At 52.3% G+C, this 25,525-nt stretch overlaps 1 protein-coding gene, 1 long non-coding RNA gene and 1 pseudogene across 9 annotated transcripts in view; 2 read left to right on the forward strand and 1 right to left on the reverse strand.

Annotated features, from left to right (window-relative positions):
• The window catches only part of LOC115511256, a 29,568-nt pseudogene extending 27,226 nt beyond the window's left edge, over positions 1-2,342 (forward strand).
• The window catches only part of DCTN1 (dynactin subunit 1), a 34,407-nt gene continuing 8,882 nt past the window's right edge, over positions 1-25,525 (reverse strand). Inside the window, exons 1-32 of one of the 8 annotated variants that reach the window (XM_030310890.1) lie at positions 22,186-22,477; positions 20,261-20,506; positions 19,927-20,005; positions 19,692-19,726; positions 18,969-18,989; positions 16,611-16,628; positions 15,211-15,231; positions 13,771-13,962; positions 13,224-13,421; positions 12,870-13,074; positions 12,715-12,793; positions 12,434-12,593; positions 12,220-12,324; positions 11,854-12,045; positions 11,649-11,765; positions 11,267-11,419; positions 10,510-10,670; positions 10,238-10,406; positions 9,892-9,960; positions 9,589-9,651; positions 9,327-9,476; positions 9,002-9,163; positions 8,787-8,918; positions 8,441-8,566; positions 8,045-8,187; positions 7,590-7,756; positions 6,178-6,192; positions 5,831-5,964; positions 5,529-5,715; positions 5,192-5,271; positions 4,587-4,676; positions 1-3,945 (exon numbers count right to left, since the gene is read on the reverse strand). In XM_030310890.1, coding sequence (XP_030166750.1) covers positions 3,808-3,945; positions 4,587-4,676; positions 5,192-5,271; positions 5,529-5,715; positions 5,831-5,964; positions 6,178-6,192; positions 7,590-7,756; positions 8,045-8,187; positions 8,441-8,566; positions 8,787-8,918; positions 9,002-9,163; positions 9,327-9,476; positions 9,589-9,651; positions 9,892-9,960; positions 10,238-10,406; positions 10,510-10,670; positions 11,267-11,419; positions 11,649-11,765; positions 11,854-12,045; positions 12,220-12,324; positions 12,434-12,593; positions 12,715-12,793; positions 12,870-13,074; positions 13,224-13,421; positions 13,771-13,962; positions 15,211-15,231; positions 16,611-16,628; positions 18,969-18,989; positions 19,692-19,726; positions 19,927-20,005; positions 20,261-20,506; positions 22,186-22,218 — 3,840 coding nt within the window. In that variant the 5' untranslated portion in view covers positions 22,219-22,477 and the 3' untranslated portion in view covers positions 1-3,807. Of the gene's footprint in view, positions 3,946-4,586; positions 4,677-5,191; positions 5,272-5,528; positions 5,716-5,830; positions 5,965-6,177; positions 6,193-7,589; positions 7,757-8,044; positions 8,188-8,440; positions 8,567-8,786; positions 8,919-9,001; positions 9,164-9,326; positions 9,477-9,588; positions 9,652-9,891; positions 9,961-10,237; positions 10,407-10,509; positions 10,671-11,266; positions 11,420-11,648; positions 11,766-11,853; positions 12,046-12,219; positions 12,325-12,433; positions 12,594-12,714; positions 12,794-12,869; positions 13,075-13,223; positions 13,422-13,770; positions 13,963-15,210; positions 15,232-16,610; positions 16,975-18,968; positions 18,990-19,691; positions 19,727-19,926; positions 20,006-20,260; positions 20,507-22,185; positions 22,478-25,525 lie in introns of those variants that run through there. The other 7 variants (XM_030310894.1, XM_030310891.1, XM_030310893.1 and 4 more) reach the window with 7 other exon arrangements.
• On the forward strand, positions 3,822-25,401 carry LOC115510746. Its single transcript, XR_003967822.1, has 3 exons — positions 3,822-3,968; positions 14,083-14,086; positions 25,391-25,401. It is a non-coding gene; the product is annotated as an uncharacterized LOC115510746 (long non-coding RNA).

The following is a 25,525-nucleotide window of genomic DNA, read 5'->3' on the forward strand; positions in this document are numbered from 1 at the left end:
CAGAGTGACAGACATATATTTACTCCGACACCAGTTATTTAAACAAGACGAGTCCAGGTCTCACTCCCAAACTCCCCAGGCTTCCGGAGAGGAATGGAAGCCAAACGTCCCAGGCCACCCCTTTGAGCACCTCAGCAGTAACGGCCATCTGTCCCTGGGAGCAGCAGTGCCAGTCTCAGCTTGCACATGTGGTAAAGATGAAAGAAGCCTGGATGAACGACATGTTTCTCAACATACATATTGGAGAGAACTACATGGATCACAATACCCACAGGAAGGTAGGAGGAACCCTCACCCTCAGGTCCCATGTTCTCTAGGTGCCCTGGGCCTACTTGACAGGGGTAAAGGTATTCCATCCTCTGAAGCTGCCCCAGTTGGGCACCTGGAGCTGTGGAGCACACGTGCTCTTGGTTCACTTTCAGCTCCAAGGCTGGGTAGGGCACAGTCGGCTCTGGGGCCTTGCACGTTTCCTAGGATCAGCCAGCAGAGACTCAAGTCTCCGTACTGCCTCCATTCCTGCTCCCCACTGTGGGGTAGCACAGAAAATGGGAACCAAGCGAGCAAATTCAAATTGGGGTGGGGAGGGAGAATGCCACAAACCTTTGATTCTCCTTCAGTCTTGGCCTGCTAAGAGTAGGAGGAAACAGTACCTGGACGGCAGAAAGTAAGATGGTAACAGACCATGAAAACAAGCTAAAAAGCTGAGCGCCAAGGACTGCCTATCCCTTGGGACCCAAAATATGATTATCTGTGTCATAAATGTATGTCTTAGGAACATGGCTACTTGTATTTCATTTATTCAGTTTCAGCCTCTCCCAAATATCCTTTTTTATTGAGTACCTGTGTCAAACATGATATCTCATTTAATCTTCCCCTAGAAATTACCTGTGGAAGGAATACCACCTGAGGAAGGTGCTATTAGCCTCAGTACAGATACAGAAACTGAAAACAAGAGCTTAAGCAACTTGCCCAAATTCACACAGCTTATAAGAGGAAGAGCTGGGATATGAGCCTTATTCTTACTTCACAAAGCTGCTATGTTGGGGAAATTGATGTTGACCCTAGGAATCTGCCCAAGAAAACCCCAAAAAGAGAGGGGTTCCTAGGTGACAAAATTGAGACTGTTTATACCCTGCCCCTGCCAATCGCCAGCCAGTCTGCCTGGTTCTCATGGCACAATTGGGAGTTGAGTGGAGGCATCAAAGGAGGTTCTTCCCATGCTGTGCTCCATCCTTGGTACAGGGTGCCTCACTAGGCTTCTCTACCCCATCATCACATCCCAGTTTCCAGAAACCTCTTGGGCCCCATGAGGAGCTCCCATTACCATCTGTAGTGATGCTTGCATCAGCTTCCACGATTGAACACTGGGACACAGTGCACACACGCTGCTCTCTCCCCTTTCTTGCCACCATGCCCCAGTTTCTGCTCCCTCTATCCCACCAAGACTGCTCTGGTCAGCTCATCAGGCATCTGAGAATCAGGTGCTACTTTCCAGAATGCAGCCCACAGGACCTCTGAGCTGTATCAGAGCCTGCTGACTACCTCTCCTCCTTGGCCTTGTGACACTTCTTCTGGGGACCTTTCTCCAATGGATGCTCCCTTGAGCTCCACTGCAGGCTCTGTAACACTCAGGACTGCCCCGGGCTCTTGCCTCCCCCTGCCCTGGACACTCTCCTCGGGTGACTTGAGGCCTCACCTGATTTCCAGGCCTTCAGTTGCTTGCTCTGCCTTGACCAAGTCCTTTGGGCCAGTGCCTTTCTGCTCACCTCACTACTTCAGGACTTGGATGGCTGCAGGGCATGGGATCCGGCTTTCCTGGTGGCCAAGTAATGCAATCCCCGCAAGTGAGGGAGGGAAAACTTGGAGCAACAAAAGAACACAGGAGGAAGAGGAGGTGAATCTGCTCTCCATCCTTCCATCAATCCCAATGGAATGTTCCAGCTGGGCACAGTGTTTCTCAACAGTCTATCCAGAGACGGTACACACAGGCAAGGGGTTAGCTGTGTCTTTGTGAAGCAGCGGCCAACTCCTAAAAACATACCTCATTTCTTTTTCTTCCCTGCCTAGCTTCCCTCAATCCTCTTCCTCCATCTCAGTGCTTGGAGATCGCAGCTGCCTTAAGCACTAGCACTTCAGCTTTGCCTCCGGCTCAATTTTCTGAGGAACCTGAACTAAGACACTACACCTCATCCAAATCTCCAACCACCAATGACACAGCTCGTTCCCCTACCTGTATCTCCAACCTAGACTTCCCTAAGCTCCAGACCCAGCTGGCTCCAACTGCCAATGGCCATCTGCACTCGGGCATTCTCACAAGCACCTCAAACTCATTTTCAAAATGAAACTCACAGTTCTCTTCCCCAAACATGTACTCTTCTCTTGTGTTTGGGGGGATGAAGAAATAAAAGACATCTTGTTGGAACTCTCAGTTTGTCTAAAGTGAGCGACAGATGGGTTAACTAACGATTACAATGGAAAGAGAGGCTTCCTGGCATAAAGCAGTGTTGCAGGTGTGTGTGCTGGGGAAGAGAAGAAAGCCTGCCGTGCACCAGGCACGGCGCTAGAAGCCCATGTGCATTATCTCATTTAGCCTTCACAGCAACCCTGTAAGGTATCATTCTTTCCATGCTGTGATTCAGAAACAGACTAAGATTAGAAACCTTGCCAAGTAACAAAACAACTGAATCCAAGCACACCTGGAAAAAAGGTTCATATTCTCTGCTCCGTCCAGAAGAGGAGCACCTAACAAGCAACAGGAATTGGAGATTCCCTAAGGTGGCAATGTCAGAGTGGTCTTAATACATGAACAGGATGTCAGCTGAGGCGGGATGGGGGCAGGGAGGTGGAGCAGAGGGCAGGAGGGGGCTAGCATTCTGAGCAGTGGAAAGGAGTCTGAGAGAGCACAGGGTGGCAAAGAAACTGTAGGGATTCACTAAGGCTAGCCCACAAGGCACATGTGGACAAGTAGACCCACAAGAGGATGGAGAGGTGGGCAGGACCCAAATCATAGACAGCCTATTCTAGTAGGTGTGCTATTCTAGTGAATTCAAATTTTATACTCTAGATACTTAGAGAAACTATTTCAGGGTTTTATCTAAATTTTACATTTTAGTTGGAAGAATCATTTCAGGATTTAAAGCAAGGAATAACATGGTCCAGTTTGCATCTGGAAAGGTCCCTCTGCCGTCAACAGGAACTGGTTGAGAGACACATGGAGGTTGGGTAGCTGAGCCTAAGTCCCAGCTCTCCTAACTGAAGATGAACTTAGGTGCCAAGCCCTTGGTCCAGCCCTTTCCCCCTTGTTCACAGTAACTTACTGCACGTGAACATTCTATCGGTCTCTCAAATTTGGCACAGCCAAAGCCTCCTCAGCATCCCTTCTTCTCCACTCCCACTCCGAGCTGAAAGGCCCAAGTCCCACTCCCAACAACACACAGAAAGCACTGAAGCAGAAGTTGCTTTAATCAAGGGGTGAAGTCCTCTATCAGGGGGACCTCACTGAACCTTTGGTGGTGGGGTCTCAGCCTACCCCCCACATGCCCTGAGGCCCCTCAGGAAGGAGGGAGCAGCTGAACAGCAAATTCTGGCAGAGGCCAGGGAATGGAAATAGGGTAACCCAAGGTGAGGGGCAGGAGCAGGGCACTGACTGGCAGAAGTGAAGCTGAGTAGGGCAGGAACAGCTGTACACACACGGTTCTACAATGGGGACTAACTGAGGTGGCTGTGCATCAGGCAGAGTGGCACCAGGAGGGCTGAGGGTAGAAGTGGATGGGGAAAGGGGTGGGTGTGGGAGAGGAGAAGGAGCACTTAGGAGATGAGGCGACCATGAAGCTGGTGCAGCTGCTCCTGGGTCAGCACCAGCCGGTGTCGCTGTCCAAGGCCAGCTGCGCACGAGAAGGTCACTTTGCCCATGTAGACAGTGTCGTCCTGCTGCTCCTCCTTGGCCTGGGAGTTGGCAAGGGGAAGAGGTCACCTGAGCTGTGTGCCACTCACAAGGCCTCTGAGCATGGAGACTAAGGCAGTCCCTGCGAGATAGGCTTTGAGGATCCTAAACTATGGTGACCACATATTTCAAATCAGAATTGAGGTACATAGTCTGACAAGGGAGTTTTGAGTCTCTCCTGGTGTCAAAAATCATAGATGTTTGGGGCGCCTGGGTGGCGCAGTCGGTTAAGCGTCCGACTTCAGCCAGGTCACGATCTCGCGGTCCGTGAGTTCGAGCCCCGCGTCAGGCTCTGGGCTGATGGCTCAGAGCCTGGAGCCTGTTTCCGATTCTGTGTCTCCCTCTCTCTCTGCCCCTCCCCCGTTCATGCTCTGTCTCTCTCTGTCCCAAAAATAAAATAAAAACGTTGAAAAAAAAAAATTAAAAAAAAAAAAATCATAGATGTTTAACTGCTAAAATACTGAATTTCTGGAAGCACTGCAAGCACTCTTGAGTCCCTTATAAGTAAGACTTGGACAGGCAACTCAGGATGTGCAGTTGTTGGACCTGAGACCCCAAAGCCCTCTTCATATTCTGGAGGAGAGGGGAAGGACCCGCGTGAGCCCTCAATACTGCCCATCCTCCCCCCGATGCTCCCTCTTACCCTGAGGAAGGCTGATGAAGGGAAAGTGGCAAAGTCAGTGGGGACCGTGGCTCCAGGGCGCTGAGATACGGTCTCCTTAAGGACCTCATCCTGGCAAGGAGTGGAACAAGGGTTCATTTAGGGGACCCCCACAGGCTAGCCCAGTATCTCCCTGGCTTCACAGGGACACTAATATCAGGGGGCAGGGACCTGGTCCCCTCTGTCATCATACTTTTGCTCTCACCTCCAACCCCATCCCTATCCAATATCCTTACTTTACAGATCCTTATCCTTTAAGGTCCAACTCAGATTCTACGGCCCCTGGGAAGCCATCCGCAACCATTCTACCCCACAGTGATCTCAGCACTGAAGAAGCTGCACCCAAACCACACACTCTCAAGATGATCCTAGCTCAACCCATTTTGTTGATGAGAATCTGTCTTCTGTCTGCACTGGGACAGTGAGCTTCCAAAGCAGGAACCCCACCTTGCCCTCTACCTCTTATCACAGGGCTGGGCTCAAAGGAAATATGGGAGTGCCTGTGGAAACAAATGTGCTAAGGATTCCACCAGGGAACACTATGAAGCAAACTCTGTAGACTGAGGAAGGGCAGGGTCTGAGCTAACCTTGAGTTTCTCGATGGTGTCACTTAAGGACTTGAGCTGAGCCACCTGCTCCAGGAGCTGGGCCGACGGGCTCTTGGCAGCTGTGGGGAGGGAAGGCTAGTGAGGCCCACCAAGGCCCAAGCAGGCAGCTATACTGGATTAAGAGTCAGAAAGTGAAGATACTAGACCTTCTCATGGAGCAGGTACGTAATGGGTGAATCAAGCAAATTGAACACTGAGGCCAAAAAGCAATGCCAGGAAGAGCCTCTACAGTATGGCAGCTGCCTGGGTAGGGGTTACATCCCTGGGGCAAAGGGAGGGGGTATATTATTAATCTCAGGGGTTGGTGGCTCCATACCAGGGCTGGTACGAGTGATATCTACTACGTGGGTGTGCGTGCTCAGTTGATTCAACGTCTCCAACAGCTGGCTGGTCTTACGATACAGCGCTCCAGCTGTTAGCTCACTATCAGGGCCCTCGTGGGGTGAGAGCTTTGCCACATGCAGGGGGGGCAGGGCTGCTAAGGACGCCTTCATCTGGGCTCCCTGTGAAGGAAAGAAGAGGAATGGCAGTGAGAGGTGACAGAAGGCCCTGCCATCTATCATCAATGGGGCAGGGGGGGCTCCACCTGCACCCCAGTCCTCCTTGTGAACAACTCACCTTGAGGATGCTATTCTCATGCTGTAGCTGGGAGATATGCAGCCTCATGGCAGAGATCTGCTGCAGCAGCAGGGGTGAATCCTTCACCAGCCCAGGGCCTGCAACAGACCCTGGTGCCTGCCCGGGGGTGCCTCCTGTGTGTACCAAGACAAATGCCATCAGCTCCAAGTGGAGAGGGCTGAAGATGGGTCCACCCCATCTCCACTCAACCCCTCTCCTTATCCACTCCCACCTCCAGTCCTGCTTGCTCCCAAGGGGGGAGCCTTATCCTGCTCCCCCAGGCTGGTAACCCTCACCAGGGTGGGTTCCCACAGCCCCGGTAACCCCCCACCAGGGCGGGTCTCTACCTCGCTGCTGTTCTTCTGTGATCGGAATAGCCCATGGGGGAGCAGGAAGAGAGGAGAGAGGAGTTAGACAATTTGGGGCTAAGAGGTCACACCAGAGGAATGCTGGTCACAACCTACAGGGAAACCCTAATCACTCCTCCTCTAATAAGACCCTGCCTCTGCCCTCTGCATCTGGGGTACGAGCAAATACGTGCGAAGGAAAGCTAAGAAAGAGGAATAAGGCCATGAGACAGGGTGCAGAGCATAAGGAAGAACAGCAGTGGGAGTGTGCATGGAGGAAGCACTTGGGGCATGTGGCGTTCCAGCCTCTCTGCCTCATATTCCATCTCCAAGAAGGGCAGAGGGGATGCTCCCAAGACCCTGAGATGTCTGCACCCTTGTTTCCTGCAGTAGAAAAGCTGAAGTTGAAGATGCAGCCACATTCCTGCTCCTTGGGTTCCCCACTGTTCTGAGGCGAAAGACACTCTTTTTGGTGGGAAATTTTGTAAGTCCGAACCGGTATCTGTTTAAAAAGCCTGTGCTAAAACAACACAACGTGGTAACTTCTGGAGACCCCTTCCCCAAAGAACAGGAGCCCACTGTACCACAGGAGTCCAAAGTCAACAAGGTACTTGGTCACCTCCCAAGATCAAGAGGCACCAGTGAGGGGGGCTTTGATGAGAACAAGACCCTAGGTGAGGCCAGGTGACAAGACAGGCATAGCAGGGGAGCTCTAGAGATCTTGAGGGCTTTAGGGCAAGAAGTCTGTCTTTTGGAGGTAAGAAACTGAAAAACTATAGAGCAGATGAGAACTAACATGGCAGTAGCCACCTCCATGATCCAGGAAAACTGGGGAGCCTGGGCCCAATAACCAGAAAAACTCCAGGTAAGGAGCCCTGACCACACTGGAGACCAGGCAGAGGTCAGTACACAAGCCCCAAGTGGGAGAAGTCAGCAACGGGACAGACAACCACACCATGGCGTAAAGGCATGTGAATTCAGTAGGGGGAAATGCAAAGTGTAAGCAGAGAAGCAATCAAGTGCAGGAACCAGGCATGGCTGGATACGGCAGCAGAGTTAGCCCAATCTGCTGCAGGCTGATGACCCTCTGGGATATAGGGCTGGGACAGAAAGGCCAGACTGCAGGTCCAAAAGGGACATATGCTAGAGTCTAACTGTTATGGTAATTCTGAGGTCCACTGACAAGTTGGTAATGCCCCACCTTGATCAGCGCTGGGGGAGCAGGGGGAACCTCTGCACATATCTTCAGGAGAAGTAAAAACTTGGTGAAAAACTGCCAGAGTGAAACTGGGCGAGCACATTCCTAGCTGAACGTCCAGTAAGAGGCGGGTAGAAGTCAAACTGAGGCCAAGGACAGGAGGGAGGCCATTCAATCTCCTCTGCGCTAATGGTGCCTGTCCCACTGCACTCACCACCAGCAATGCCAGAGACCAGGGTAGCAATACCCGAGGGAGGGGGCCCCCGGAGCCCCTCAATCGTGCGCTTCGACTGGCTGTTCAGCCGCTGCTTTAGCTCTGCCTTCTCTGCCTCTAGCTGGTCAATGTCAGCCTGGAGTGCATCCATCGTCTCCTCAAACTCTCTGTGAAAAAGAAATCCGGGCTTGGGCAATGCCCTTTCCCCAGAGCCCCGTCCCCATTTCTCAGTCCAGACAGGTCCTTGGAGTAGCCCTGCTGGTGAGGAGCCAGGAGCAGCACATGATATGACTGGGGTGACACAATGGTGTTGGCAGTGGGGAAAGGAGATGGCATCTGCTCCCCTGGGGAGAGTCTCACTCTGATAGGGCCTGGATAGGGGGATGAGTTAGGAGGGAGACTGGCTGGCAGGGTGGAGGGGTGGAATAAGCAGGGGCCCAGGGAAGGTGCCTGACTTCTCCTTCTTCCGCAGCAGTGCCTGGGTCTCCTCCAGGCGAGTCTGGACTTTCTCGATGCGCTCATCTGCATCCTTGGCAGCACTGTCCAGCTTCTTCTCCAAGAGGCTTAGCCGCACGTTGGCCTCACTTAGTTCCTCCCCCTGGCGAAGGTCAGAGTGTCCAGTTCCCTTACACCCTCCTTTACATCCTCCCAGGGACCCCAGGGACCTGTGACAGAGCACGAACCAGAAAGCTCCTAAAGGCCCACAGCTGTTCCCCACACTGATCACAGGTGCCCTCAACCCTCAACCCTCAACCAGTCTCAGCCCCAGGAGATCCCCAACACTCAGTGCTGACCTGTACCTCAGCATACTTCCCAGCCCCCTAGCTCCTGAGCCTACCCTACACCCTCACCTTGATTTTGAGTGACTTCTTCAACTCCTTGATAACTGTCTCTCTATCTTCAAGCTTCAAGCCCAGGCCTTCAGCATCAGTGATCTCTGCACGAAGGGCTGCAGCCCGCAGCTCAACTGGGGGAGGCTAGGGGTCAAGCGAGAGCAGAGGCAGGGGTAGTGAGAGGAAGTCACCAACATTCTCCTTCCAGAGAGAGCTGGGCACAGGGAAAACCTTGCCTTCTAAGCAGGGCGGTGCCCTCTGGATTCCCCGCTCCCGCCTCCCAGTCCTTCCACAACCAGCAGCAGCTCTGCCAAGTCCTGTTCCCCTGAGCCCCTGAAGCCCCTCCACAGAGCTCCCCACCCACCTTGCTGGGGGGCCGCTCTGCATCATACTCTCCCTCCTGCATGGCCGTGGCCAGTTTGTTCATGGTACTGATGAGGATGTTGCTCGACTGGCGCAGACACTCATAGGGGCTGCTGGAGGGGGTCCCGTAGATCTACAGGAGCCGAGGGCAGTAGTGAAAATCCCACACTGGCCATATCACTCCCCCACCATGTCTGCCCTGCCGTCCAGGCCTACCTGCTCGCTTGCTTTGAAAGCCAGCTCCTCCAGGGCAGCCACAGGCAGTCCCTCGTTCTCTGCCAGTGGGGCAATGAGCTGGGCGGCAGCAGCTGCCACCTCCTGCAGCACAGCCACCACCCACGTCAAGTGTTTCCTGCAGTCTAGGAGTGTGTCGGACACCTGTGCAACAGCCCAGAGTCAGGAGCCCACCCGGAGTCCAGCACCACAGTTCCCAGTTACCTTAAAACCATTCTTGTTCCCTGACCAGATCCAGATCTTGACACTCTAAGCCCTTCCTGGTTCTACTCAGCTTCCTTTCCTTCCCCCCATCGCTGCCCTAAACCTGTGGTCCAAAGGCCAGTGCAGCTGGGATCCCAGGAGCATCTGTCCCTGGCATTCGCCTTCGGATCTTCTTGCAGAACTGGCGGATGTCACTACATGATGTTTCCAGGTCCCGGAGCAGGAGGGCAATATCTGAAGCCTCCTGTCCACCCTACTCAGAGAATATGAAACAGACGGGGAACCAAGTCAGCATTAGGGCTGGAGGTGAGGAGGCGGGGGTTAACAAGGGGGAGGAGGTCCAAGAGATCGAGCTGTGCTCTCACCTGCAAGAAGGCACGCAGCCGTCCCACCTCTACGCTCATGCAGTCAAGGGCACTCTGGGTGAACTGTAAGGATAGATGCATGTGGTTGTCAGCCCCCAACAGGAGCCCTTCTGCACCATCACCATCCATCTCTAAGAAGTCCCCACCCTCCACTGACCCCCATAAAGATATTCATTCTCTGGCTTCCCTGATCTGACCTTGTTCCAGTCTTATGTGACACCTCTTGAGGGCCAGATCTCTTGATCTGATGTCCTCCATTTCTGATATCTACAGGGGGCTCAAGCACTGGCCCAGAACCTTTACCTTAATGTGGTCAGCCAGCTGCATGGTACTGTCCTCGGGCTGTTCAGCAAGATGGATACTGTACAGATGCTGAGGGGAAATGACAAAGCAACAGGCAATCTTTAGGTCTTGGAAGGACGGAGAATTCTTCCCAAACTGTATTTGGAGCCCCAGTCATCATGGGACTCCAGAGGTACAGGAGAATCTGAAACCCCCAGGGAACTGCATCCTCAGGCAAGCTCCTCTAAGAGCAAGCCAAGCCATAGGCAGCCAGCTGGGGACAGACAACCTTGGCTATGCTGCCAACAGCCCTACCAGGAAAAACCTTCCCTCCCTCCTATGCCAAGCCTGAACTCTTGCCCCAGACCTGGTAGTACTTGATGGCCTTAGTGAGAGGCTCTACGTTGACAGTCTCATCCAGCTGATCCTTGTGTAGCAGCTCAATGAGGAAATCCAAGGAGCGCTCGTGGGCACTCATCTCAGGGTAGAGGCTGCCAACCTTCTTATACACGTCCACATTGCACTGAGAGAGGGCGCTAGAGACCAGAGAAGGGTCCTCTGAGGCCAAGACCTGCCAGGCAATGTCGGTTCTATCCAATCTCAGCCTGCGGCCCTAGAGTGGGGCCAAGGATCACTTACTGCTCATAGCGGTGGAGTGTGGCCTGCAATAGACTCAGTGAGTACACCAGCCCGGCAGCAAAGCTGAGCTGCTCCCCTGCAGCTCCTCGGAGCCCAGGCCTCTCTGAACAGTTTTCGCTTAGTTCAAACTTCTCCTGGGCCTGCTTCCGGATCAGCTCTGCCTGTGGGAAGAAGCACCAGGGACCTGGGGCTCAGAGAAGAGGATGGAGAACACAGACTCAGGAATACAGGACACAAAACTGAGCAACTACGTCGGGGGCATGGACACACGTGGAGGAGAAAAGCAGAAACGGCTCCTAGATAGTCAGGGAGTCTCACACAGGGAAAAGATAATGATGTGATTACTGGTGGTTATGAGGATTGGGAATGTGGAGCCAGTGAGCCCAAGCTCTTTCCTGCCTTAAAGCTCCTGCTGCTCCTGCTACCCTTTTACCTGAATTCTATCCTGACAATTATTCCCCCACTAGTTCCTAGTCATCTTCTGGGTCTCAGCTCAAATGTTACTCCTTCAGTGACACCACCCCATCTAAATCAGAGCCCAGACCGTGCTCTCTCAAAGAAGCTACCTCCTCATCAAAACCCACCATCTGTAATACACATTCCTCTGCGACTTTGTTGACTATACTCCTCCACTACATCATAAACTCTTTATGAGCAGGGATGCTGGCTGCTATCTTCGTTCAGCATCCTCAATGCCTGTCACACAGCAAGTTCAACAGATTCCTGTTGAACATGTGATTAGATTGATTGGCCATACCTTGCAAATGAGACGAGGCATGAGCAGCAGCACCAGGACACAGTCATGGTCCCCACCTGGCCGAAGGAAGCTGTCTGGCATGAAGGCTGTAAGCAGGGACATGTGACGGTTGGCCTGGGCCACCTCCATCTGCCTCAATTCCATCTCAATTGCCTGTGAGGTGGACAGGGAGGCAGGCTCTCAGCCAGGCTGGAAAGAGTCTCAGAGCCACCATGCTTTGCTCCACCAGGTCCCCTGCTTCAGGAGTCTTCCAAACCACCACACAAAGCACCCCCTCCTCCAGCAACCTGAAGTCCAGGACCCCACGCCAGATCAGCCTACGGCCACACCCAGGCTGGATGCCCCAACACTCCCCACTCTCTGGTCTATCCATTTTCTTGACCTTGGCATGAGCCTTAGTCTCAGCAAACTTGATTTTAAAGTCAAAAGTCTCCGGGGGTGGCTGCTGCTGCCTCTCCACAGATGCTTCTTGCTGGTTTGTCAGTTCCCGATTCACATCCTGGGGGCAGAGACAGACAATGAGGCACAGCTGGGGCAGGAGGGAGCCCTGGGCAATCATGAGTGGACAGCAGGGGGTACGGAGGCACCTGAAGGTGGGCGGTCAGCTGGCGGTACTTCTTGATGGTTTGCTGATAGTCTGCAACAGTCTCCTGGGCTGCTTCTACACGCTTCTGGGCCTCCCGAACCCTCGCGCCCGCCATGTCCAGCTGCTCCCGCAGCTCCAGTTCTGTCTCGCGCGCATTCTCCTGCAGCTCATCGTTCATCTCATTCATCGCTTCCTGGAAGGTGCCAAGGCAGTAGAGGCAAAGGAAAAGCAGAGTCAGAGTAGAAGGTCAGGGTGGGGCCACTCACCGCACACCCTGCTCAAAGGGGTCCTGTGTCAGTCCCTCTTTCAGCAAGCGTCTTCCAAACACCCTCCATCGGGGTGGGAAATCTGGGGTCTGTTCTCTTACCAAGTCCCCCACGGTCTCTCTCAACTCTCGCACTTTCTCTTCTAGATTCAAGTTCCGGTCTGTTAGCATCTCCACCATCTCCTCAGCACCCAGAGCAGCATCCACCTGTGTTACATGGAGGGAACAGAGAAAAGGGCTGCTGAAAGGTGCCTAGAAAAAAGAGGCACCAACCTGGGAGAGGGGTCCTCTGGGCCAGACGCTGGGGTCCCCAGACCTGCTCCTTGAGCTCATCGATGGTGCTCTCCGCCTGGCTCAGCTCTTCCTGCAGACGCTCCCGCTGTTGCCTCACAACTTCCAGCTCTTGGTTCTTCTTTTCCATGAGCTTCTGGAGTTTCACATGCTCCTGCTTCTCCGAGGAAGAAAGATCCCGCATCCTATGGGGAAGCGGGGAGGGAGAAGGGAGAAAGTGTGTGTCCACATCACTGGCAACGGGCACTATGATACGTTTGGGGACAGGAGAGTGAGCTCCGGAGCCAAGCAGTGAGGGGATCCTACCTCACCAGGGCATCCTTTAGGCGGGCATTCTGCTCCTCGAGCTGCTTGAGCTGATAACTGGACGCTGCCCCATCTGAGCCTGGGGAAGACCATTAACACTTTCAGACATAGTTCTAACCCCACCATTTGGCCCCCAGCAGCTCCTGGCCCCTTACCCTTCTCTTCAATCTCAGCCTTGAGGATCTCTAAGTCAGTGGTGAGCTCATCCACACGTTCTTTCAATGCCTCCACCTCCTGCTGCAGGGACTCAGCCCGCTCTTCAGCCATCTCCTTGTCCAGAGTGGCCATCTCGATGGCATCAGCAGTGTCAGCCATCTCCTCCATGTAACGTTCCTTCGCCTCCAGTGCCTCTTTGGCTTCCTAAGGAGGAGTGGAGGTTGGTGGGAGTGCAAGCAGAGAGATGCCTCATGTGCCCCTTCTCCCTGGATGTTCTAGGCTCTGGCCCAGTTACTGGTACAGTGGCTTGGGTCCCAAGCTCCCCAGCCAGCCCCTTTCACCCCAAGTCCCACCTTCCGCGCCTCCTTGAGGCGTCGTTGCAGGTCCGCCTGCTGCTCCTGCATTTTGCTCTTCCATTCCTGCACCTGCTCCAGCTGGATCTTGTGTTTCTCCAGCTCTTTTAGCTTTGCCTTGTCTTCTGCCCGTTTCAACCGCAGGGTCTCCAGTTTCTCCTCCAGATCCCGTACCTGGGCCCTCAGCCCCTCCTCCTCCTACAAAGGAGAAACCCCTCAGTGGGTGCACAGCCTCCCCCTCCTCCCACCAAGGTTGAGCTGGAGCAAAGGGACAAGACTGTATGCAAACAACATTCTAGAGCCCCAGGGTCAAAAGCAAGTGGCATACAAACATCTGGGAAAAGACCAATGCATAAGGGGCAAGTGTGGAAGAAGGAAAGAAAGAAAGGGTAGCCAAGTCAATGACAGGCTAACCATATGCTATGTCCCCACCCTGCTGATCCAAATTCTGGGTCTCCCCCAACCCTGGAAAATTTCCAAGATCCTTCCCAGGGTCATAGGCGCCCTCTGTATCTTGGTTCTTGTTCACTCCAACCCCAGTCCTTACCTTGGAGGGGGAAGGCAATGGGGGTGCTGCTCCAGGAGAGGTGAGAGCCGGTGTGGGGATGATGGGTGCTGCCAGGGGAGTCTGAGCTGGGGTGCTGGGCTCACTGCTGCTCAGCTCACCTGCTGATGCTGAGCCAGAGGGGCCCAGAGAGCTACTGGCCCCAGCCACCCCAGTACTGGCTGGGCGGGTGGGCTATTCAGAGAGGGCAGGGGCAGACCAGAAAAAGAACAGGGGTGGTGAGAGACAGAATATGAGAATATGTCAAGGGAAGGAGACAGAGAAGGAAAAAGACAGTGAGAGAGAATATCAAAGCACAGTGAGAACAGAGAAGCAAAGTGAAGGAGAGAGGAAAAATGACAAAGTCAGAAATGGTGACAAAGGACGGGGGAGGCGGGAGGCAGGCAGAGGGGAGAGGGAGGAAGTGATAGAAGAAGACATAAGATTATAATGCTCCTCCCTTGGCACTGACCCCACATTCCTCCCAGCTCTGGCACTACCCACTTACAGCAGAATCCCTTACTCCCCAGCCCTCCCCTCTGTGACCCAGTTGTGATCATTCTGGCAATTTCCAAATACTCCCAGTCCTATCATTGCTCTGGGCCTGTACCCTCCTCCCCCAGGAAGAAAAACTACCCCAATGTCATTCCCAGAGCAAAAGAACAAACTGGAGTTTGTTCTCTAACTTCCATGTTCCCAGAGAATTCTGGGCTAGGAGTGCAGGTACCAAGCTCTGTATCCCACTCTTTGGAAGTTGAGCTGATTCTCCCTCCCTTGGTCTACTTTAGGGGACCCTGCAGGTAAAAGGGCCAGACTGAAAGTTGTACTCCTAGGCTCCCCCTTGAAACACGGTCAGTACAGCCAACCTTCTGTCATCTCTCTCCCCGCAAGACAGAGGGGCTCTAATCAGGCAGTATCTACCCAGGCCCTGTGGGGCTGAGGCAGAGGAGCTCTCTGAAGCCCCAGGCCCTGGAGCAGACAGGCCTGTCCAATGCTCTCCCTTGAAGTACTGAGCCCTGAAGCATTCCTGGTGGGCTGACATTCAGAGACCACATGCTACCCACAGACACCCCCAGCTCCTTATCCCCTGACATTGACACTGCCAAGTTCTTTACCTTTTTTCCAACTTCTACCCCCATTCATGCATCAAAACTGGTCAAAATGCCCTTTTTGAAGAAAGCCAGCCCTGATTAACCACAACCACTCTCATATCTCTTTTGCATTCAGGCTACTGGCCCATACACTCTCCTAAGAAGTCATTTTTGCAGGAGAGGCCTGTCACTACACTCAGTCCCCTCACTCCTCTGAAAAAGAGAACCCAGGATGCACCGTGACCAACTTCTACTTGCTCATACACATGCCCACACACATGCACATGCCTGAAATGTGTGTCTACACTCAGCAGTGGCTTGTACAGAGGCTTTTTTTTTTTTTTTCTCTCACCTTGGGCCGCCGAGTTGTGGTCTGGACAGGCAACAGGAGCCAGAGGAGAAGTAGTCAGGAAAGAAAGGATAATGGCAGAAAGACAGACAGCAGAAGGGACAGCAATGAGAGCAGAAGAAGTACCAGGAATGGGGCTACAGTTAGCTGCTTACCCACTCCCATCCCCACCCCGTCCTTTTTTCCCTCCAGTGAATTACCTTGTTCCCACGCCAAGAACTCGGAACTCCTGTTCCCCCATTGGCTCCTTGTCCCACTTATGCCCAACCCTTGCAGACCTCACCCCTTCGAACACCCTGGATATCCCAGAAATCCCCGTCTCCTAGGCTAAGCCACAGGAGACCAAAGGCAGCAGCTGGTAGAGGTCCCCAGAGATTAGTCCTTCTGGCACTCCAGCCCAGAGCCAGAGGCCCCACCCACCCACCACTCCCAAGGACTTTCCCAGGTCAGCCCTTTCCTTTAAGTGCTAGACTCTACAGAAGACTCCCTAGAAATACTGTGTGACCAGAGTGATGCTAGATGTCCAGAAGTGAGGGATACGACCCCAGCAGAGGGGATCAGGCCCCTAAGGCAGCCATCCTCTCTACCCTACCCCATTCCCCAGGGCCAGATCCTGCAGCAGTCTCCATCCCTAGGGCAGAGGGCTCAGGTGACAGAACCATGAATACTGCATTAACCAGAAGCCCAGAGCTCAGCAAAGTAACCCCACCCAGCTGCAAGAAAGGACATGGAGGTGGGCAGCAGCATAAATAAACTACTGCCTTAAACTAAAACACATGATTAATCTTGAGTCCCAAATTATGTTCTTGCTACACAGAGTCTCATAGCTCCAGCAAAGATAGATTTGGCCTAGACCCTGCTTCTAGGAGACGTTGAGTCCAAGGAGACCAACGCCCACCCCTCCTACCCTGAGCTTAGTCTCCATAGCTGAGGGTCAAAGACCTCTAGGGTCCCCATCCCACCCTGGGAAAGCCCCTTAATACACACCCTGGTGGGGGAGGGATGCTGGGAGTACAACCAAGAGGCATCCTAGCAAAGGATAAGGGTGAGGTAGTCCTGCGAAAGGCATGAAGACACAGGGACCTGCTTCCCAAATCCTCTCGCAGGACACTCCCAGAGGCAGTTTGCAGCAAAAGCTGCCTGAACCCCTCAGTTGTGAGGCTACTGGGTACAAGGCCCAGAACACACACTCAGAGGCCAAATCAGGCAGAGCAGGGAGCATATTTCCAGCGTGTGGGGCATGGCAGTGACACACACCTCTCCCTGCCCCCCACCTTCAACCCCACCCTCCTCCCCCAACCAGGTAGACAGATGAAGTCAATCAGCCCCCACCCCCACCCCAGCAGCCTGCTGCCACCATCGCCCTGGCAACCCGGCAGCAGGACCAGAGCAAGCAAGAGTACCTTTCGGGCTGTCGGTGCCTGTCTCATCATTGCAGAAAACCAAAGAAAGCCAGGAGAGGAAAGAGAAGGAGGGACAGAGGAGGATGGACAAACACACAGAGGAAGGACAGACGAAGGGAGGGAGGGAAAAAGACCGAACAGAGGGAAAGGCGGCGGAGACAGGAGATTAGTGCATCAAATCCCAACAATGCAGCCTCAGCTTCTCTGCCGGACTGCTTCCCAGCCTGCAAATGGCCGTGGCTCAGACGCAGAAGCCCCCGCAGGTGCGCAGTGGGTCAGCCTGGTTCCAGCAGGCACCGGAGAGGCGCCAGGCCCAGTTCACCAGCTAAGGCTGATGGCAGCCTCAGTGGCCGCAGCACCAGCTCCACCTGACGTCATGCACCCACCCTCCTCTGATCCGTGGGGGTGGAGCCACTGCTCCACGGTCACCTAGCAACCGCCAGGCTCTGCTGGCTCCTCCTCCCCCACATGACTGGATAAAGTCCTGCGCAGAACCCGCCCTGCTTCTTCTTCCGAAGAACAGGTTCTGATTCTTCCCTCCCCTTCCCTCCCCCACCCCATCCCCAAGAGTCTGCTCCAAGAAACTGGGCTAGGGGCCATCCCAGAAATGGTACTCTCTGGGGCCAGGGCATGACTGGGCAGGGACATGGAGCCTCATTGCTCCCTCAGCCTCTGTCATACACTTCCCTCTGCCCACAGCCCATCAACTCCTCTTGTCTTTTACATACACAAGACAACGCCCTTACCCAGAACACCCCTCCTGTGACAGCATCCGCTCTGAGGGGCAACAATGACACTAAGAAACCCTGGGGAATATTCAGCAGTAGCTCTAATGACAGTTTGGCTCCTATCCCAACCCTCCCCTGGTTGAAGGGGGATTAAAGCCTGTCTCTAAAGGCCTTCCAGAAGGGAGTGGACACCTTTTAGAGACATCTGGGTTCTCTTCTGCCCTCCCCCTCAAAGTTCCTTTGTTTTTGGTTCTAGTGCTAGCTCTCCATTCCCCGCAGGGTGAGAGCAGGGCCCTGGGCTAAGTGGTCTGCTATGAGAGGACCACTGGAGAGGAAGATCTGGCTACGGACTTGACTATTTGACTGGCACGTCGCACCAGGAGCAAAGAAGGCCCCGTATCCCAGCACAGGCAGTCTATGCTGGGCTTTGCCACATTTCCCCAGGCAGCTGCCAAAACCCCAGCATTCAGACATGACTCAGGCCCCGCCCAGGTCAGGTCAGCCTGTGATGAGAACTCCTCCAACGATATCAGACTGCAGGTCCATGCTCTTCTCTATTCAGGGGCCTGAGGCAAGATGGGAGCCCCAACAGGAGACAAAAACCAAGGGAAGAAGCCACTGTTCTATGACCTTGTAACTGGTCCAGCATCCTTTACAGCATGATTTTCCTTCTCACATCTCCACTCCCACCTGAGCCAGGACCTCAGAGCAAGTACCAGTATGTGGTCTCTTCCATGGCAAGACTCCAAAATGAGGACCCACTAACAACCAGGAATTGAAAAGATGTTTTCCTCTCCCCACCCACTGCCCCGATCCAGTAGCTCTCCATGCAGGTCATAAGGGCCCGAGACAATTGGCGACAAGGAAATCACAGAACCATACATACAGCACAGTACATACAGGTCAGACAGGCACATGCACGTCAGAGATAGCCTGGGCACAAGCCCAAGGCAGGGGCTGGTGTGAGGAAGTGGTCATGGCAGCGACTTAGGAGTTCAAAAGAGTCTGGGGGTGGCACAGTTGAGCCCCACTCAATGATGGCTGATGAAAGTCTGCAAGGGCTGGGCCTCAAGCACACCACCAGAAGAAGGAAGAGGCAGGGAAAGACTAGTGGAGCAGTGTGAGGGTGGGCATCCACGGCAGTGCTCACCCAGAGGGAGGCACATGGACTATCAGGCTTTCCAACTCAGGACTGTTCTCCCTGGCCTGCTGCCTCCTTGCCCAATCATCTCACCTGGTACTTTCACCTAGCCTCCCAGTGTTTCCTCCCACTGCCCCCAAACTTGAGCTGAAAACCCAGTAATGTAATCCAGTAAATGCTGTACTCCATGCTGCTGCTTTACATTCACAGTCAAATGTTTGGAGTGTCTGATGAGAAGTCCTAAGACAGTGGGGAGAGGGGCAAATAGGTGCAGAAATCATCTCTAATGAGTGCCATCTGAGCCTGGTACTGAGCCTGATGTCCCTGCATCCCTCAAAGGAACTCTGAAAGCCAAGGCTGCCATTTCCTCTGGCCATCCCAGCCCCAAGGTCACACACACATGCATGCAGCAGCCCAAGGACATGCAGGACAGCTGGGGAGGAGGCTCATGGCCCTCACCCACCCAGTCACAAATAGTAAACACACCACCTTCTTAGGCTTCAGTCCCCGCTGCATGAGGAGTAGGAAAGGGCAGAGTTAGAGAACAAACGCCACAGTGTGACTAGCTGGCCAGACATCCTGGGCGTAGGTGTTAAGACCAACTCAGGTACACACAGGTAAAGGGGGAAGTCAGGTCACTGCCAAGTCCTGGTAAGTGAGATGAGGGGTCCCTCAAGGATCAGATTCCAGGCTGTCCACACCCTGGCCCAGAGAAAGTGGAGAATCTGAATCCCCACCCTCACACACCCTGCGCAGAGCAGTGCAGGAGAATTAGAACAGGCCCTCTGCATACAGCCTAAAATAGGCAGCAGTAGGCACAGCTCCTTACCATTCGCTTGCAAACAGGAGAACTCCTTCTTCCTCTAGTTCTCACCTTACCCCTACCCTCTGTCCTTTTACAGCCTGGCAGCCTTGGGTACCATAAGGCAGGAAGTTGGCAACAACACTACTAGGGTCAGACCTATCTTCCCTATCACCCCTAGCCTCGGCCCCTTTTGACTCTAAACATCTGGGCCCTAACAGTTTTTCCATGCTACCACCTTTACCCCTAAAGCAGCAGCTCATACCCAGAAAGCTTCCAGGGAGGTTGGAGACTGGAAGGCTAACTCCGTTTACTCACCTACTATTTCTACCTATCTAGCATTAGTCTCCCTCCTCTCTTTCTCCTTCCCCTCTTTCTATTGCTCCCCACTCCTACCCCCAACCACTCACCAGTTTGCTGGTCTTCGCAGCTGAGTCAGTTCCCTCTGTAGGAAGCAAACAGAAACAAAGCATGTGTTTGTATAGGGGGGTAGGGGCAGAGATCATTGTGGTGGGGTAGAAGAGATGTAACAAGGGAGTATGGTGGGGATAGAGAAATCTCAGGATCCACTGTGGCCCTGTATTCTGGGAAGAAGTCCTGAGGACTCCTGGATGTGAAAAAGCAATTTAACTGGGTGGCTGTTACCTCTTTTGAGGACCTTTGAGGCAGAAGAATCAGGTGTCTCTGGGGAAGTAGTATCTGCTCCATCTTCAAATACCTGGATCTGAGGCCACAGAACAAACTCAATATAGCCAGATCAGCGATGGCTGCAATATGGGCCCCTCTCCCGACCCCAAGTGAGCCTGGGGTACAGGGCAACTTCCATAAGGATGGATCTCTAATCTTCCCTCCCCCACTACTTCCCATTCTCTCAACCAGAGACTTACACTCATACCCAGAAAAAGGGAGCACCAACACAAAAGCCACCCAAGCAACAGAGTATGTACACATGCATACACCCAGAGCAGGGTATAAGTACCTGGGATTGGCGCACAAAGATACCATGCCCTTCATCACAAGTGAAGTACTTCCTGCCTTGGACAGTTCCATCATTCTTGCCCTTTGCTTCATCCAGGATCACGCCTACCCATTTGCCAGTGGCAAAGAGTGTGGCTCCAACATAGGCCACAGTGCCTCGATGGCCTTTTCCAATCACCTCTACACGGGAGCCCACTCGCAAAGGTCGGGCGCTTGCCTCGGCACTCATTCTGCTGCCACTGGGCGTCTGAAAGAAAGACACATGCAAATATATGCAGTTAAAGGCCTCACATCCAGGATATCATCCTAATGCATCCTAAGTAAGGCCTGGACAAGATCCTGGACTGAAAAAGGACAAGAAGTCACTTTCCTGAACCCCATTCTCAGGGTGAAGTGGACCCCAAATTCCCTTTTGAAAAATACCAGTGATATGTTCTAAGACTTCTCCAAGCTCCTCTGGAATCTGCCAGAATTTTTAGGAGTTTATATTTAAATTTTATAACAAATCAGAACTCAATGACAGATCTGTGAATGTCACCACATGGCTTCTTTCTCAGGAGCACTGCCCCCAAGCAGGAGAGTAAAGCTCAAGCGAATAACTCAGTTTAGACCAGGCTCTCCAAGCCCAATACCCTGACTCAGGTGCCTAAGTTGGGAAGACAGGTGATTCATGGGTTACTCCCACACAGAATCCTGTTCCACTCCCCACTGTTGTCTGTGTTCCCTGTGGTCAAACAGCTCTTAGGTCTCTCACTCTCAAAGGCACACAACTGTGCCTCCCTCCAGCCCTGACTCCCCGCCCCCACCCCATCCACACACCCACCATGACATTCCTAGATACTTCACCACAGCCCATTCAACCTTTTAATTCCCTTCTCCCTGGCCCAAGCCATGCCCTATCAACTCTACCCCAAGCTCAGGAGATCCTTCCCCCAGCTATGTTGCTACAAAAAGAAAAACAAAGGCTAGGTAAATCAGATATCTTAGATCTGACCTGCACTGTCTCCCAGACTCTGTCAGTGGTCCAAATGGATAGCTTATTATCCCGTGGAAGGACAAGGCAAAGGAATAGACTAAACATTGTCCTTCAGAAGTTCTCAGCTTCTGACACACCCGTGATGACAGGACACAACATGAAATTAGGTCCCAAAGAGGGCCATGGTTTAGACGAAAATCACACCTAAGGCATTTTTAGCAACAGCAGCTCCATGAACCAAGGGCCTTGCAGCAAACAGATGAATGAGGCATGAGCAAGTGACTCCCTGGTCCTAAAGATTCCACAGGGCTCCCCTTGATGCTCCCACTTGGCTTCAGAAGGGAGCTCTGACAGAGCCTGTCACTCCCTGAATCCCTTCCCCAAAGAGCTCACCTAGGAAGATAAGGATATAGTTCCCAGGGGCTTCAGGACCCCAAATCACACCTAGCACAGCAGAGTGGCTCTCATGGATCTGACGATAAAAAGAACTGACAGTGACATCAGGGCTAGCCCCACACTCAAGAGACTCCCCCAACCTCCCAATCCTAACAAGCCTCTCAGATCCAGGTGGACACAATAGTGGGTACAGATTCAATCTCAACCAGAAGAAAGAAAAAGCAAGTGACAAACAACAAAGCAGTTCTAAAGAAAGGCGTCACTGTAAGGCCATTCCAACCCACCAACCCCATTCAGAGTCCCCAAGATAGTCCAATCCCCTCAGGAACCTCTGGCCAGAGGTCCAATTAAGAGTCAAAGGTCAGGCCTTGCCACTCCCCACTGAGGGCCCAACTCTGGGAGGGGAGGCCTGTCCAGCCTAGCACCATCACTCCCTGCTGCGAGTGGCCCCAGTCTAGCTCCAGCCTGTCTCCCCAGCCCCCACAGCTGTGTCCACAGGCACCCAGGCCTTCTCCAGCAGCCCTCCCAGGGCCATCCCAATAAGGACCACTTACCCGGCTGTACATATGCCTCTTGCTCTGGGCCATGCTGCTCACCCGGCCTCTACCCCCTCCCCCAGTGGGCCAAAGACAGAGAGAAAAGGCAGAAACCTAGACAGGAGGGTCAGGGCTCCAGGCCCTCATGGACAGACACAGAAGCCGTCAGGCACGGCCCTCCCCAGTCCATGGACCTCACTCGGTGGCCTACCGGGGTAGGGGTGGGGGCAGAGATGGGGGCTGAGGAGCAAGTCCTCTCTGCTGCCTGATGATTCCTGAACCCAGAGACACCGAATCCTGCTTGCCAGCTGATGAGTCTCACTCTGCGCTAGTGCTGCTCTAGACTTGTCAGGAACCGTGCTTGCATCTGGGTCCTAGTGCCCCCCTGCTTCACCTGGCCCAGACAAGCAGGGCAGGGACTAAGGGGCTAGGCCCACACCACGGAACCTCAGCAGTCACCTCTAGAGTAAACTGGGAGCACAGCCCTGGTGGGTCCTCCTAGTCTTCACCCCTCAGCATCACTGACACCCCCCCCCAACACCTCCCCCTACAATGTGCCTCAGCAGGACCACAAGCATCAAGTGACACTTCAAAAAGATCAGCTACCAGCAGGCCTCCACACAGCCAAAATAAGGGTCTCTTACTCCCTATCTGGAGCTCTTCTCTCTCCCTCCTTTTTCTAAACTCTGAACTCAGGACCCAAGCCCATATAATTATAGAGTCTGGATTTCAATCTCACACTGGGCCAAAGGAGCCAGGCCCTGCCCACTACCCAGCAAAGGAAGGGCAGTAATGGAGATAATTTCATACACACAGAAAAGCAAGTCAAGTACCTCAGTCCTCCCCACACTGAAAAAGGTTACCATACCCTTCCTCCCTTCTGGTCATTATAAAGGGACACACTTGAACTCTAAGACTATCAGGTTCAACTGGATGAGTAAGAGCAGAGAGCTCCACGTGCCCCCTACAGCACAAGGCCCAATCTACCTCAACTACTTGCCCCTTACACTCTTGGCCTTGCTTTCTAGGCATCTCCTTAACAGAAAAAAATGAGATGTTTATTTTCTATAGTTCACAAAATGTCTTTAATAAGCATGTATTACTTTTATAATTGAAAATGTTTAACAAGATTAAGTATTCCAGTGAGAAGTCTCCAGAGGGCTATGTCATAATACCACTTCATTCATTTACCCATCTAACATGGCCTAGGAACCGACAAACCAGAGTCCCTGCCCCTAAGCACTCAAGGCTGGTCTGGGGTCTGCCCTATATAGCTCCACTATGTGCAGAGTGGATCTAGATTCCCTGGGCCTAGGGATACTTGTCTTCTCTGCACTGGTCTTCACAGGCCAAACAGAATCTTCCTCCACTCCACCCTCTTTCTAAGGCAGGCCAAAAAGCCCAACAGTAGAATGACAGTCAACAGTTAGATATATGGCCCCAAAACACCTCTTCACATCTTCAATCCTGGCCAGACCCCCATAGGAAACCATTTCTTTCCTCCCCTGCAGAATTTCCATGTTTGCCCTCTTCTTCCCTAGTCACATTTACCCAGGTAGGCAGAGCCACGCAGCTCCTTGCAGCCTGGACTTCGCATGTTCAGAGCACTTTACAGCCTACAGAGCACCGTAAAAAAACACAAGTTTTAGTACCATGGTTAAGAGTACTTTTCTAGACTCAAGCTGCTTATGTCCAATTCTTGGTTTTACCCCCTGGGAACTGCGTAAACTTGGTCCAGTTACTTAACATCTCTGTGTTTCAATTTCCTTATCTGTCATTTGGGAGCAAAGAACACATCTCAGAGAGCTGTTGTGAGGATTAGCCAAGATAATCCATGTAAAACATTTAAGGCATTGCCTGGCATTTAGTAAGTACTCAACAAAAGTCAGCTAATAACAATGTTGTTATCCTCATATTTGTAAATCACAGTAACTCCACAGAAAGGCAGGCCTGGGACAGTGCTAACAAGGAAACTGAGGCTTAGAGAGCTAAGTAACTTCCCTAAAGTTACACACAAGGTGAGGAATGGAGCCAAAACTGGAACCAAAGCCTGAACTGGAACCCTCTGCACTTTCCACTAGCCTCACTGTTTACCACATGTATCTCTAGGCTTCTTCCAAGGGCGTGCTCCTCCTCTAGACCATACTGTCTTCCAAAATACAGGAGAACTCATATCTAAAAACAACCTCATAACTCACCAACCATACAGGTGTATATATAGTCACCTAACTTCTTGGAGGCTGTTTCTTCTATAAAATGGGAATATCAGCTGCCATCTCTACATTAATGTTATAAGGCTCAAATAAGGTATAGCACATAAAAGTGCTTTGTAAAAAGTACAGAAACTGTAGAAATGCAAAAAAAAAAAAATCAGCTGACATAATGTAGTATATACCTAAAAATAAAATATCTAAGCAATGTTATAATTATAGGAATTACAGACAAAAAATAGGTGAATTAAAAAGAAAAGGGGTACCTGACTATGCCTTGAATTATGGGCTGGGTGTTTTGTTTTGTTTTGTTCTGGATATGTGGAAAGGCCTACAAACACTGTAAGTTGTAAACACACTTTAGGGACAGAATAGCTTTGCTTGACTAGGAAATATTAAAGTAGACTAGTTTGGCTGAAGTAAAGAATTCTAGATGAGTTCCTCTATCAAACTATAAGCCTTTTAAAGCAAAGCCCACAGGGGCCCTGGATGGCACAGTCAGTGCATCCTGATCTTGACTCAGGTAATGATCTCAGTTTGTGAGTTCGAGCCTCACATCGGGCTCTGTGCTAATGGCACGGAGCCTGCTTGGGATTGTCTCTCCTTCTCTTTGTCCCTCACCCGCTGGTGTTTTCTCTCTCAAAATAAATAAACTTAAAAAAAAAATAATAAAAAAAGCATAGCCCACAACTTTTCGTCTCTGTGATCCCATCAGCATTAGCTCATGGAGTCAAATGTTTATTGAATAAATAAACACATCAATGTTGAGATATACTAGTAGGTTAAGTATGGATAGTCAGGGAGCTTAACATTCAGGTAGGGAAAGATAAGTCCATCTCCATGATCCAATAACAACAAGTGTGTCTTCTTCCTGAGCAGGAGACTGGCATAATGAAAACTGTTTTACAAAGATCAAACTGGAGGCAGAGCAGGCTGGAGTGGAGGCAGGAGCAACTTGGTAAAGACAGGATAATAGCAAGGAGGTTGCTGCATAATGAGCAACGGGTGAGGAGGGTCTGAACTCAAGCAGGAGAGGACAGAAACCAATTCAGAGGATGTACAAAGACGCCCTGAGAAGGCCCTGGGATAGATCACACATGGGGAAAGAGGCGGAGGGCCTGCACGGCTCCAGAGACAGACAGACCTGC

The sequence above is a fragment of the Lynx canadensis genome, chromosome A3, assembly GCF_007474595.2.
Source record: "Lynx canadensis isolate LIC74 chromosome A3, mLynCan4.pri.v2, whole genome shotgun sequence".
In the NCBI taxonomy this organism is placed as follows: Eukaryota; Metazoa; Chordata; class Mammalia; order Carnivora; family Felidae; genus Lynx; species Lynx canadensis.